Source organism: Alligator sinensis, unplaced genomic scaffold (assembly GCF_000455745.1).
Source record: "Alligator sinensis unplaced genomic scaffold, ASM45574v1 scaffold886_1, whole genome shotgun sequence".
NCBI lineage: Eukaryota > Metazoa > Chordata > Crocodylia > Alligatoridae > Alligator > Alligator sinensis.
In genome coordinates, this window is record NW_005842040.1 from 736,461 (window position 1) to 749,039 (window position 12,579).

The 12,579-nt window shown below is 39.6% G+C and overlaps 1 protein-coding gene across 1 annotated transcript in view; it reads left to right on the forward strand.

The window, feature by feature from the left end:
* Position 1: 1 nt before the first annotated feature.
* TOP2A (DNA topoisomerase II alpha) overlaps positions 2–12,579 on the forward strand; it is a gene marked incomplete at its 5' end in the record, with an annotated part of 26,949 nt that continues 14,371 nt past the window's right edge. The window contains 18 exon segments of the mRNA XM_006022581.3: positions 2–118; positions 1,264–1,354; positions 2,272–2,335; positions 3,193–3,338; positions 5,416–5,513; positions 5,763–5,975; positions 6,178–6,351; positions 6,613–6,714; positions 7,287–7,424; positions 7,593–7,731; positions 8,033–8,190; positions 8,561–8,686; positions 9,216–9,326; positions 9,427–9,532; positions 10,142–10,251; positions 10,869–10,961; positions 11,384–11,498; positions 12,084–12,205. Coding sequence (XP_006022643.1) covers positions 2–118; positions 1,264–1,354; positions 2,272–2,335; positions 3,193–3,338; positions 5,416–5,513; positions 5,763–5,975; positions 6,178–6,351; positions 6,613–6,714; positions 7,287–7,424; positions 7,593–7,731; positions 8,033–8,190; positions 8,561–8,686; positions 9,216–9,326; positions 9,427–9,532; positions 10,142–10,251; positions 10,869–10,961; positions 11,384–11,498; positions 12,084–12,205 — 2,223 coding nt within the window.

Sequence of the window (12,579 nt, forward strand, 5' to 3'; positions counted from 1 at the left end):
GGCCGCCGGGAAGGCGAAGCGGCTGTCGGGGGAGAGGATCTACCAGAAGAAAACGCAGCTGGAGCACATCCTGCTCCGGCCCGACACCTACATCGGCTCCGTGGAGCTCCTCACCCAGGTGCCCGCCCGCCGTCGCGCGCGCGTGTGTGCGTGCGCAAGTGCCGCGGGTCCAGCCTGCGTGTGCAGCTGCCAGAAATCCTGTGCGTGTGTGTGTAACCGCCCGGAGTCCAGCCTGTGTGTGCGCGCCAGAACCCCTGTGTGTGTGCGTGTAACCACCACAGATCTACCCTGTGTGTGTACAACTGCCAGAGGTCTAGTTAGCACGTGTATAACTGCAAAAGACCTGGTTAGTGCACCTGTGTGTCTAACCGCCAAAGATCCAGCTGGCGTGTGTAATAATCACAAACGGTCCCGCTCCTGTGCGTGTTGTGAGAGATGCGGGGTGGGGGGTTCAGGCAGAGCAGAGCGGCTCTTGCCTTACTGAGTGGCTGAAGTTACTTTTGTAAAATAGGAAGTGCCATCACATCCTCTTTTGTCTCCTGCACAACCCTGTGAGGGGGCACTTCCAATGGTTTGTTATTATCAAACCGTGAGATGGGTTTTGGTTTTTAAAGTCCCTGGGGGAAGCTCATTCGCTGTGTTTGTACACATTTAAACTCAGTGTGTTTGTACAAACAGTGCCACATACAAACATTGTGTTTGTACAGCACCGTGAGGCTGCTAGGCATTGCCACGCTAGGAATTAATGCGATTACATTTTAGCCATGGCTGTTGCTCTCCCTAGAGCCTCCATCTCTGTTCTGTTCTGTTCCTTCCCATTGTGTTTTTGATGCAGTATTTGCAATTTTATTTATTCATTAGATTTACATGCTGCTTTTCCCAGCAAAGGCTCAATGTAGGCAGAAAGTTCTTGTGAGGGTTAGTGAACATAGAGCCATTTAAGTGGTGCTTACTTAAGACTGCTTTGTTTAATTTGAATGGGATGTTTTTCCTAGCCATTTAGTACAGATATCAACTGTGATCAATAATGTTAAGTGCTTGTAGCTTGCTGGCGTAGTCATGTTCCCATAAATTAGAAAGAAATTACAATACTCTACATTGCCTGTTCAGTAGTACTTAATTCCTTGACATAAAAGTTAATGATTTTCCGTTTAAACAAGAGTTAGTTAATTAGAAAGCAATGTAGTGTAACTTTGATTTATAAATTAAGGGTAAAGAAATCGCAGCAGAAAAATATTGAGTGTTTCTCAACTTTATTTTCAGCAAATGTGGGTATATGATGAGGATGTGGGACTCAACTACAGAGATGTGACTTTTGTGCCTGGATTGTACAAAATCTTTGATGAAATTCTAGGTAAGATGAGGGATTTAACAGTTCAGTGGCTAGAAATTTATTCTTCTGAAAACAAATTCTGGATGCCTGCATATTAGGGGAACCCCAATTGTTTACTTCATTTAGTTTAAAAAAAAAAAAGTATAATGTTTGATGGTAATTTAAAATAACCCTTAACTGTGAGGATTTGCAAAGTATTTTTAAGACCATGGGGGCCAACCTTTTCAGCAGTCATGCCTTAAAAGAGCCCAGCATCCTTCCCAAGTGCCACTGCAGTTCCCTATCTGTCTGATCTGCTGTTCTGCTTCATGCCCTATACTCCCTGGCTGATCTGCTCTGCTTCTGCTGCTTTCCCTATTTGCTGTTGTATGGTCTGTCCCTTCCTTGATCTGCATGCCTCACGCACCGGTTGCCCATGGCACTTGTGCCACAGGTTAGCCACCCTTGCTTTAAAATAATGTCCTTGTATCTTCAAACATAACTGAGAATTGTTTAATACTAAATTCCTAAAACAAGGTTGTCAAGCATTCAGATCTAGCCTGCAGAGCTGTGTCATACAGTCTGTTGGGCTTCTGGAGGAACTGGGAATGTGGGGCAAGATCCATCACTCAATCCCAGGGTATGAAGTTTTGGGGTTTGTTTTGGCAGTGGGTGGGCGAAGCACGGCTGTGTTGAGCCCCGCAACTCCCTGAGCCAACGCATAAACTCAGGCACTTGTAACAGTAGTCCTGATCCAGTCAATGAATAGCCCCGTTGGTTCAGATCCAGTCCAGGGATGCCAGACAAGCCTGACAGCCATACTCTTTGCAGCCCAAAGGGTGTACCATGGTCTCTGAATGTATGTATTCTATTAAAAACTGTTTGGGTGTAAAGTTTTTCTATTCTAAGCAGCTCAGATTTCTCACTCAAAGTAATCTGGTAATTCTTTTCATCTTTAGTCAATGCTGCAGATAACAAGCAGAGGGATAAAAACATGTCCTGCATTAAAGTGACAATTGATCCGTAAGTATTTTGTTTTCACTTTTGTTCAATGATTTTTCCTCGGGTGTTATGAGCAAAATAGTTCAGTATGTTGGCACTTGTATATTTTCCCCTTCTCATGCGGTTAGACTCGTAGATACTGGAGAACATGTTGTGTGACCCAACCAGAAGTAACTCCTGCAGCTCATCAGATAAATAACTGCAAGTTTGTCATTTTTCTTATCTTGGTCTCCTGCAAAGTTGTGATTTCAGGTCCAATCTCTGTTTTTAGCTTTTTACTTATTTTGTCCTTTTCAATTTTTGTACTGCCTTGTCCTCTCAGTTGCACCATTTCGTTTGTGGAGCATAGATATGAATCATGTATAATGTCCACATTATCAACTGTGTCTGCAGATCTAACTACAGGTTTTAAGTTGACTTGTCTTCCCTCTGCTGGCTGCATCTGCGTTGTTGAGTAGGAAATTTCCTTTTGAAATAATGGCTTTTTCCCCACAATAAGAAGACTGATGGAATTAAAATAAAATCAACTATTTTGAATTCAAAGAATATTTAACAGTAGAGCAAATTTTTTGGTTTTGAAGTTAGTTTGACAGTCCTGCTAAGACTCTTTAGTAAAGTTGTAGTTGTAAAAGAAGGAAAAACGTAAAGCTCCACTGTCCTCTGACTTGAGTTTTGGAATGTGTTTCCTATTATTGTCCTGAAATAGTATCTTAAAGTGGCATTTTTATAATGACCACCTGGTTTATTATTACTTGTTTATTAGGAAAATATTTTCTTCAAGCATTTCAGAAGGAAGAATATTACCTAAGTTGGCACTTGACTCTTCATGTGATACTGTCAATTCCATCTTTATAGGAAGATTTTTTTTTTCTATCCAGGGAAAATAATACAATCTGTGTGTGGAACAATGGGAAAGGTATTCCTGTTGTGGAACATAAAGTGGAGAAGATGTATGTACCTGCTCTTATTTTCGGACACCTGTTAACATCTAGCAACTATGATGATGATGAAAAGAAAGTCACAGGTAGAGTCTTTTAAAAATAATGTATTCTAGCTGGGAATACTTTTTGTCCAGCCCAGTCGGCTTTAAATGCATTAACTAACCTAAGTGTCACTAGGCAAGATTTTGCACCGGAAATACAAAAATTATCAAAGTTCACTTTACTTGCTGCTTGTAGTTAGCAGCTGTGAGAGAGAGTCGTCAAGAAATAAGGCCAGAATAACCTCAGGAAGTCACCTAGTTCCTGTCTCCTGCTCAAGACGGAAACATCCTTTAGTAACCTATCCCAGACAAATATTTGTCCTAAACTTTCGGTCAGAGGTTTAGGTCAGAGGTTCCCAAGCCCCAGTCCGCAGGAGTATAAAAAAGGGTTGGCTGCCAGTCCGCAGTATACCAGTCACTTCCAGTCTGCAGTATGCTGGTCCGCAAGCCATGGTCACTTACAGTGCACGTTTTGCCGATCCGTGTTCTAAAAAAGTTGGGAACCGCTGATCTTGGTAATCTCTTCCAGTGCTTAAAGCACCTCTTAGGTAGAAAGTTTTTCCTAATATCTAAACTAGATCCCCTTTGTTACTGTTTTGCTGCTTGTCCCATTCCAGTAAATAGAGCAAATTATTGCTGTTCTCTGTCTACCAGCTTTTTGTATTTGAAGACTAGTATCAAATCCCTTCTCAGACTTCTTTTTTTTCCAAGCCATGGGTGTCAAACACAGCTTGTGGAGCACTGTTTATCTGACCCCCCTGGGTCTGAATTGACCTAAATTGGCCCTACAAGTAGAGTCCAAGATGTGCAGCTCATGCAGCACTTATCTCAGTTTCTCTGGGATCCATGCCACACATGGTGCCTGCCTCGCCCACTCTTGGATGCATCTGCATGCAGCATGGACCCTGGAGTACATGCTGCTGGCACTAGATCCTGCATGGGTGTAGGGAGCAGATCAGGGGCCTGTGCACTGGCCCCAGGCTACTCATCCAGCCTGTGGGGCCAGATGAGTTTGACACCCCTATTTTAAGCTAAGTTGCAGCTCATCCAGCCTGGAGCCATGTTTCATGTTTTCATGACCTCCAGCAATTTTTGTCGATCGTCTCTAAATGGCCCCTCCCCTAGTCTATCCAACATCTCTTGAAGTGGACAGCCCAAAACTGGACACAATATTTCTGGTGAGGCTTCCTCATTTTATAATAAAATGCAAGAATTGCTTCCCATAACTTGGATACAACATTCCTGTTAACACATCAGTGCAGTATTAGCTATCTTTTTCTTTTTGCAACAATATTGCATTGGTTTGTATTCAGCATGTGTGTGTTCCATTTCAAACACTACATCCTTTTCTGAAGAACTGCAAGCCAACCAGTCATTGTACCTCCTCATTTCATTGTTCCTTCCTATGTACAGTACTTTGTGTTTGTTCTTATTGAATTTCATCCAATTTATTTAGGCCATTTTTCCAATTTCTGAAGGTCATCTTGAATTTTAACTTCTCTAAAGTGCCTGCATCCCCATCCAGCTTAGTGTCATCTGCAGATTTAATAAGCATGCTTTTTCTGCTGCCAAACCACCTCTGCACTTGAACAGCAGCTCAAAAACATAGTATCCTGGTCAGCATTGCTGCTACTGTTCAGAAAGTAGTAACACTCCTGAAAAACTTATGAATAGTTCTGACAAATAGTAGAGGCCAGGGTAAAAAGGAGGACCCCAAAATTTAGAGGAGGGGGGTGGGGGGGAGTGGAAACTCCTTTTAAAAAGTCTTCTACACATAGTATGTGTTGTAATGCTTCTACTTCTTTGCTATAGGATATGGAGAGAGGAAGGTCTCCAGATTTATTAGAGTTCTCTTAGCAGGCAGAACTGAAACAAGAGCCTCAGAGGAGGGGAATCCTAGTGCCCAACTTCCTAATGAGGAACGCGTAGTGATACAGGACAGTAAAATTCCTTTGAGAGAAATATTCCATTAAACTGCAGCTTTAAAGCTATGTACCAGAAGCATAGAATAGCATCTTGATTGTTTTGTTTTGGTCACATTGCAATGACTGAATTCTTATAACTAGGTAGGTTTTCTTTTAAAATAGCTCATGTTGTAAACCTGATTTTATCATTTCAGGTGGTCGAAATGGTTATGGGGCTAAATTATGCAACATATTCAGTACCAAATTTACAGTGGAAACTGCATGTCGTGAATATAAGAAACTGTTTAAGCAGGTATGAATCCTCTCGCATGGTTATGGGTTGTGTATTTCAGTCAGGTTATGCCTGAGGACTAGATTTTCAAAGACTGGCCTTTTTAGTGCAAGGAGTCAGCTACTATAATTAATACTTGTAATTCAATTAGCATTTGGAAACAAACTTTTCCCCCTTGATTTTCAAACCTAATAACTTATCTATATGTTTAAATATTTCAGTAGCTATTTGTATTTGACAGTTGTGACTAATAACTTTTTCGTTTCTCAGACTTGGACAGACAATATGGGAAAGACAGGTGAGATGAAACTGAAATACTTTGATGGAGAAGATTATACCTGTATCACATTCCAACCTGATCTGTCAAAGTTCAAAATGACAAGCCTGGACAAAGACATTGTAGCACTGATGTCTCGGAGAGCATATGATATTGCTGGGTCCACAAAAGATATCAAAGTCTTTCTAAATGGAAAAAGGCTGCCTGTGAGTAACCTATAAAAATATTCATAGCAATTAATATTTCCCCAATCACTTAGGCTATAAGTTTTTCTTCCAAGTAACACAAGAATTTAAAAGATCTCTTGTAGGATAGGCATTAGTTTGTAAGGGAAACTTAAGTGCAGGAATCTGTGGGCTTTACTGGGTATCTATAAGAGCTATTATAAACAAATGACTTTATTTATAGGTAAAAGGATTCCGCAGCTATGTGGACCTCTATCTGAAGGACAAAGTTGATGAAACTGGTAATGCACTTAGAGTTGTCCACGAAGAAGTGAATAATCGTTGGGAAGTGTGCTTAACTTTAAGTGAAAAAGGCTTCCAGCAAGTTAGTTTTGTAAACAGCATTGCTACCACAAAGGTAACTTTACTGCTATTTAATTAGTCTATAAGGTCCATCTACCCTACCTTTCTGTTATAGTTTAGACCACTTAATGGGTATATTCTTTGACCTTAATTTTGTCAGTCACAATGAAACTTCACTATTTATATGAGTGAAAATTCTCTGATTGGATAATGTGCTTAATGTCTGTATTTAGTTGACCAGCACATAGTGATTCCATTCTGTGTGAGCTGTGTCTGTGAACTTCTCATGATGTTTGATCCCCCTTTTTTCCCCCAGGGTGGTAGGCATGTTGATTATGTAGTTGACCAGATTGCAAATAAACTCATTGAAACTGTAAAGAAGAAGAACAAAGCTGGAGTTGGAGTTAAGCCTTTTCAGGTAAAATCTCGTGGGTTTTTGGCTAGGAAACAAACTAGTGCTACTGTAAACTGAAACCCCAGTTTGCAACAAATTGCTTGCAATACCTGATTAATTGTAAACATAACTTTTTGCTAAGTTCTGAAACGCTAAGGGAAAGCATAAAATAGAAAAGTCTCAAAGTTTCCAGTTTTAGAAAACTATTACGTTTTCATTCGACTGTTGAGGAAAAATAGCTTCAGTTGTCACCCTTCATGTTAAACACAGCATATTTAGGTCAGTGTGGGTGCATTGTTTATGTAATGTCTTTACATCTAAGCATGCACAGTTAGAATTGATTACCCTAAAAAATTTACTTGCTAGGTTAATATTAGCAAAAAAGTCACTGCCTCTTTGACATCCTAACAAATAACAAAATTGATCACGTATGTTCACCAGCTGTTTCACATTTGTTTTTAATCCTGTTCAGTTCTAGACTTCTAGTATAGCTTACAAAAATATAGTTTGACAGTCTTAACTAAAGTATCCAGAAGCAATGCTATAGAGTGAGATGAATGTGCACAGTTTATAATAATTATTAAATATATTTACAGGTGAAGAGCCATATGTGGATTTTTGTGAATTCTTTGATTGAAAACCCAACCTTTGACTCTCAGACTAAAGAAAACATGACTCTGCAGGCAAAAAACTTCGGCTCAACTTGCAAACTGACTGACAAATTTATCAAAGGGGTAAGTATTGAGGTGCAGTGAATACATGCCTGTAGCTGAGATCAATGAAATTGCCTCTTGATAAATTTAATGCCGTAGGCATACTACATATAGATTAATTTCAATTTTAAATCATTTGATATCATGGCATAGTTAGCTCTTTCCACAACTGTCTCTCTTGTATTCTAGGTAGTCAGCTGTGGCATTGTGGAAAGTATCCTAAACTGGGTAAAATTTAAAGCCCAGATCCAACTGAATAAGAAATGTTCATCTGTGAAACACAACAAGATTAAGGGAATTCCTAAACTGGATGATGCCAATGATGCTGGTAAATGTTTTATACCCTTTCTAATCACAGGGTTTTTATTCAAACACAGCAGCTAAGTGTTTGTGGCAAGTGAAGGAGAAAAACTGTTTCCTTTCAATCATGTTATCGAAGGGAAATTAAACTGGGAACAGAAACTGTTGAATATTGCTCCTATTAAATTTTCTCTTGAAGATGGTTCCAAGATTTGTTCAACTAAACCTTTGTGCTTGTTCAGATACTCATTTTTCAGTTCATTTCATGAGTATGCAAACTCAGGTTCATTTTAATCAAAGTATTGATAAGAAGTGAATTGCTTTTTTAGGCAGCAAGAATTCTACAGATTGTACACTAATCCTGACAGAGGGAGATTCAGCCAAAACACTGGCTGTTTCTGGGCTGGGAGTGGTTGGGAGAGACAAGTATGGAATATTTCCCCTTCGTGGAAAAATGCTCAATGTTCGAGAAGCATCTCATAAACAGGTTAGTGGGAATGTCACTGGAATATATTTAACTGGAAGATGTGGATGACCAAATGCAGAGAAACATTTTTAAGCTGAGGTGGTTACATCGTTCTTATTAACCTACTGCTGTAACTTTGGAAATTACATCCTAAGTAAACATGTGAGCCTATTCTCACCCTCAGCCTTTCTTGCTAATTAAGATGCAACATTGACAGTCCTGTACAGGCCTTTGCCTGAAGTGTAGTAGCTGTGATATGGAATGTAACATTTGTTTGGAACATGTTAGCATAATTAAGCATTAGACATCATTTTGAGCAATAGTACTTCCTACACTTGAAAAAAACCTGAGACATACCTGACACCTTGTCCTGTGCAATTGTTTTTTTCAGATCATGGAAAATGCTGAAATCAATAATATCATCAAGATTGTTGGCTTACAGTATAAGAAGAACTATGATGATCAGGATTCACTGAAGAGCCTTCGCTATGGCAAGATCATGATCATGACAGATCAGGTAGGATTCACTTAATCAAAATTCATAAAATAAGGAACTCAAGTAAAAGAAATAATATATACTTTGCTTTTTAATTGGTGCTGTTGTACCCAACTTCTCACACGCACTTGTTCTTATAATCCTAATTTTCTTAACATAAAAGTTTCTATTAGGCCACCATACTTCTGTATCATAAAACAAAATAAATAAAGCAGTATCTCTACCATCTGATGCCACCAGTTCTGATCGTTGTGCTAAACAGAGGAGACAGCTTGGAAGTTCTTGGGTCTGTTTTGACCACTTGATTTGAGGCCTATAATTCTCTTCCAACTTTTTTTCTGCTTCTCAGGTAGAGTTTCATCATGTAAAATCTGAAAAATGTAGAAGCTGCATAATACAGTTATGCAGCTTCATTGCCATAGGTTGTATGTTGGGAAATGCTAAGCATCTCCTCCTCGTGAGGTGTTGAGCACTGCATGAGACAGCCCTGACTTGTAGTTACTTCCCAGCATGTCTGACTAAAATCTACCTTCTGAAAACAATGTTTCAGGATCAAGATGGTTCTCATATCAAAGGCTTATTGATCAATTTCATCCATCACAACTGGCCTTCTCTTCTACGGCACAATTTTCTGGAGGAGTTTATTACTCCCATCATAAAGGTAAAATCCTGAATAGAGTGCAAGTGAAATGAATAATACCCTGAATGTCCAAGTCTTGGATTCCCTGGGGTTTCACAATTCTAATTTTCCTTCACTGTAGGTCTCCAAAAACAAGCAGGAGATTCCATTCTACAGCATTCCTGAATTTGAAGAGTGGAAAAATAACACTCAGAATCACAACAGCTGGAAAATCAAATACTACAAAGGTTTGTCATAAACCCTGTGTGGTAGTGCTCAGAGTCAAGTAAGAGTCTTTTCATTATCAGATAAATGTACATGATGTGCAATATATAAAGCCTAAGACAGCACAATAAATCATTTGAGGATGTACAAAGTGAAGGCACCTTAAAAATCTGAATTAAACAGAGGCCTTACATTCAGAAACACCTCACAAAATGGAGTGATAATGCTACAGGCATCCATTCTCCAAGTGTTCTAGGTGTCTATTTATTACTGTCAACCATGCAAAATCAGTAGATCTTTGGAAGTGAAATCAGTTTCCTTCTTTGTTCTGATTGCACTGCCGAAATCCTTGAATACTGCAGAGCACAACTGGATAATAAGAAACTCTTTTTAGGCTTCAGTTAATGCCTTTGGGAATCTATGGAAATCACTTAGCCCTGAATTTGAAAGTTCAAGACAGCTCTTCTTTTTTTGCTGAATCTGATGTTTAGCTTTTGGGTTTCATGATAGTTTGATTTCCAGAGAGTTTATGAAGTCACCCTCACAGCATATATCATCAAAAATCTGCACTATGCACTGTAACTGAATCTGTTCAAGATGGTTTTTGACACTCACTGATATTGGTATTGCAGGTCTGGGTACCAGCACATCGAAAGAGGCTAAAGAATACTTTGCAGATATGGCAAGACATCGAATCCGCTTCAGATACTCTGGCCCTGAAGATGATGCTGCAATCACCCTGGTAACTAAGAAGACTTAATTGAACTATTGACCTCTTGCTCTTACTATTTTATTACTTGGCATGCTTTGTGTTTTCTCTTAACACTTCTCAGAAGCCTTTAGACCTGACTCAAAGTATCTTTGTTTCCAAGGTTACAGTTCTGACAATCAGTAAAATCACATTATTCACACATCTTGGAGCTGAAAGCACCCATATAGCAATGAGTTCTAAATGTAGTTCAATTCAAACAAACCCCAATATAATACAAAATAGTTCTGCAATTTTTGTTGCATTTTCCTGCCTGCCAGGTCCCTGGAGCCAGTTCTTTTTTAAAATGCCTTTTGTGTTAAAAATGGGCTTCCGCTATTGGACTGAAACAATAGTTGCCACCAGAACTTCTGTCATCTTAATCAAGCGTTGACTGTCAAGTATTCATTTGTCTTGGTAACCAATTCCATAACATTGTCCCCAAAAGCATGAAGCTATTATTGATAGCTAAAATGAACTGGGGAGATAGTTTATGATGATTTGGTTTTCTTGCATACTGCTTTCATTGACTGTAGTGGAAGTAATGCTCTTCAGAGGGCCCAATGTTGGTGGTCTTCAAATGGAGTCCCTTTTGATTCTGTAACTTTCAGGCCTTTAGCAAGAAGAAAATTGACGAACGAAAGGAATGGCTGACTAATTTCATGGAAGATAGAAGGCAGCGAAAGCTACATGGGTTGCCAGAGGTAACTTGCTTTAAATGTATTGAGGATTGCAGTCTCTCTTTCCATAGAACTGTGCTCAGTTTTATTCTGGTATTCTAAAGCAATATGGAACTTGGGGTCAGGGAGTTGGTCACAGGATATTGAACAATTCTAAAGCTGCAGGATTCTACGGAGTTCACACTCACTCCTCTCAAGGGTAGTGTGGCCTCAATGTCAGTTGTGCGGAGATTAAGTTAGAGCTGTTTTTTTAACATTTGCCCTTGGAGTAGTTTTAAAGAAGTGGTAAATTAAATTATATTATTATAATGAATCAAGGGAACATCTTGAAAATAGCAGTATTGGATCTGAACTGAATTAGGCATTTCATTTCAGCAAGGTCAAGTTGCTGTGACCAAAGAAGTGAGTAAGAAATCCTTAAAACCAACTCTGTTTTTATCTTTTAGGAGTACTTGTATGGGAAAACTGTTAGTTATCTGACATACAACGACTTTGTCAACAAAGAGTTGGTCCTGTTCTCAAATTCTGACAATGAACGGTCCATCCCATCCCTGGTTGATGGTAAGTTACACCAAGTGATGGGCTTTTTTGTAGTAAATTCTACTGAGAAATTAATATTTAAATGTTTTCCTTGATTACAGGGAATCAAGGTAATCTTAGTCTTAGTTCTGGATAGAGAGCTGGGAATCCCAAAGTCCATTCTGTTTATTCTCTGTCTCTGGTCAAATCACTTGGTATATGAGCAGAAGTCACAATTGTATAACTGTCAAATGATGCTTGTAGGTTAGGATTTAAAACATGAATAATTTTATAGCAATGCAAGTATAGCATCAGGGTCAAAGTACAGCAATTTAGCTCACTTGTATTGCTTATAGATTCATACAAATGTAACTGCTAAATTGTAACAGCTCATGTGAGCCAAGTGGTAGCTCCCCCTCTTCTTTTAAAGTGGGGTGGAAGATGCATTTGTTCATACCCTTAGCCTGTCTTTTTTCCGGCTAGGTAATGATGAATAATAGCATCTCCCAGGGGTGCTAAAGCTTTATATGTACAAATAACTCTGAGATCCTAGGGTGATAGGTGCTAAGTGCAAAGTATTGTGTGTTGTGATTGCTAAATCAAATAACATTTCTTTTTTCTATAAAGGTTTGAAGCCAGGTCAAAGGAAAGTTCTGTTCACTTGTTTCAAACGAAATGACAAACGGGAAGTGAAGGTTGCTCAGCTGGCTGGTTCTGTAGCTGAGATGTCCTCTTACCACCATGGAGAGGTAAGCTTTGATACAGTGCACAATACTAAGGAAATATTCTAAGCTAAATTAACCTATATTGGGTGCACCAATAAAGGGGGGCTTTTTTTGGTTGGTTTGTTTTGTTTTTTTACCAATGGCCAATTATTAACCTGTCATTTGTCCAATACTGATCCAATAGCCAATACGCAGCCCAGCAGCGTGAAGAGCAACATCTGTCCCATGAGTCTGTGAAGGGGGGGGAAAGGGGTGTGGGTGGGGCAGATCGAGGCCTCCATGGTGAGGGAGAGTGAGTCAGGGGCCCCCATGGTGAGGGAAGGAGTGGGGTGGGGTGGGGTGGGGCGCAGGGCAGAGCCTCCCCTGGGGTGCACACAGTGGCAGGGGGGCCCCCCCCT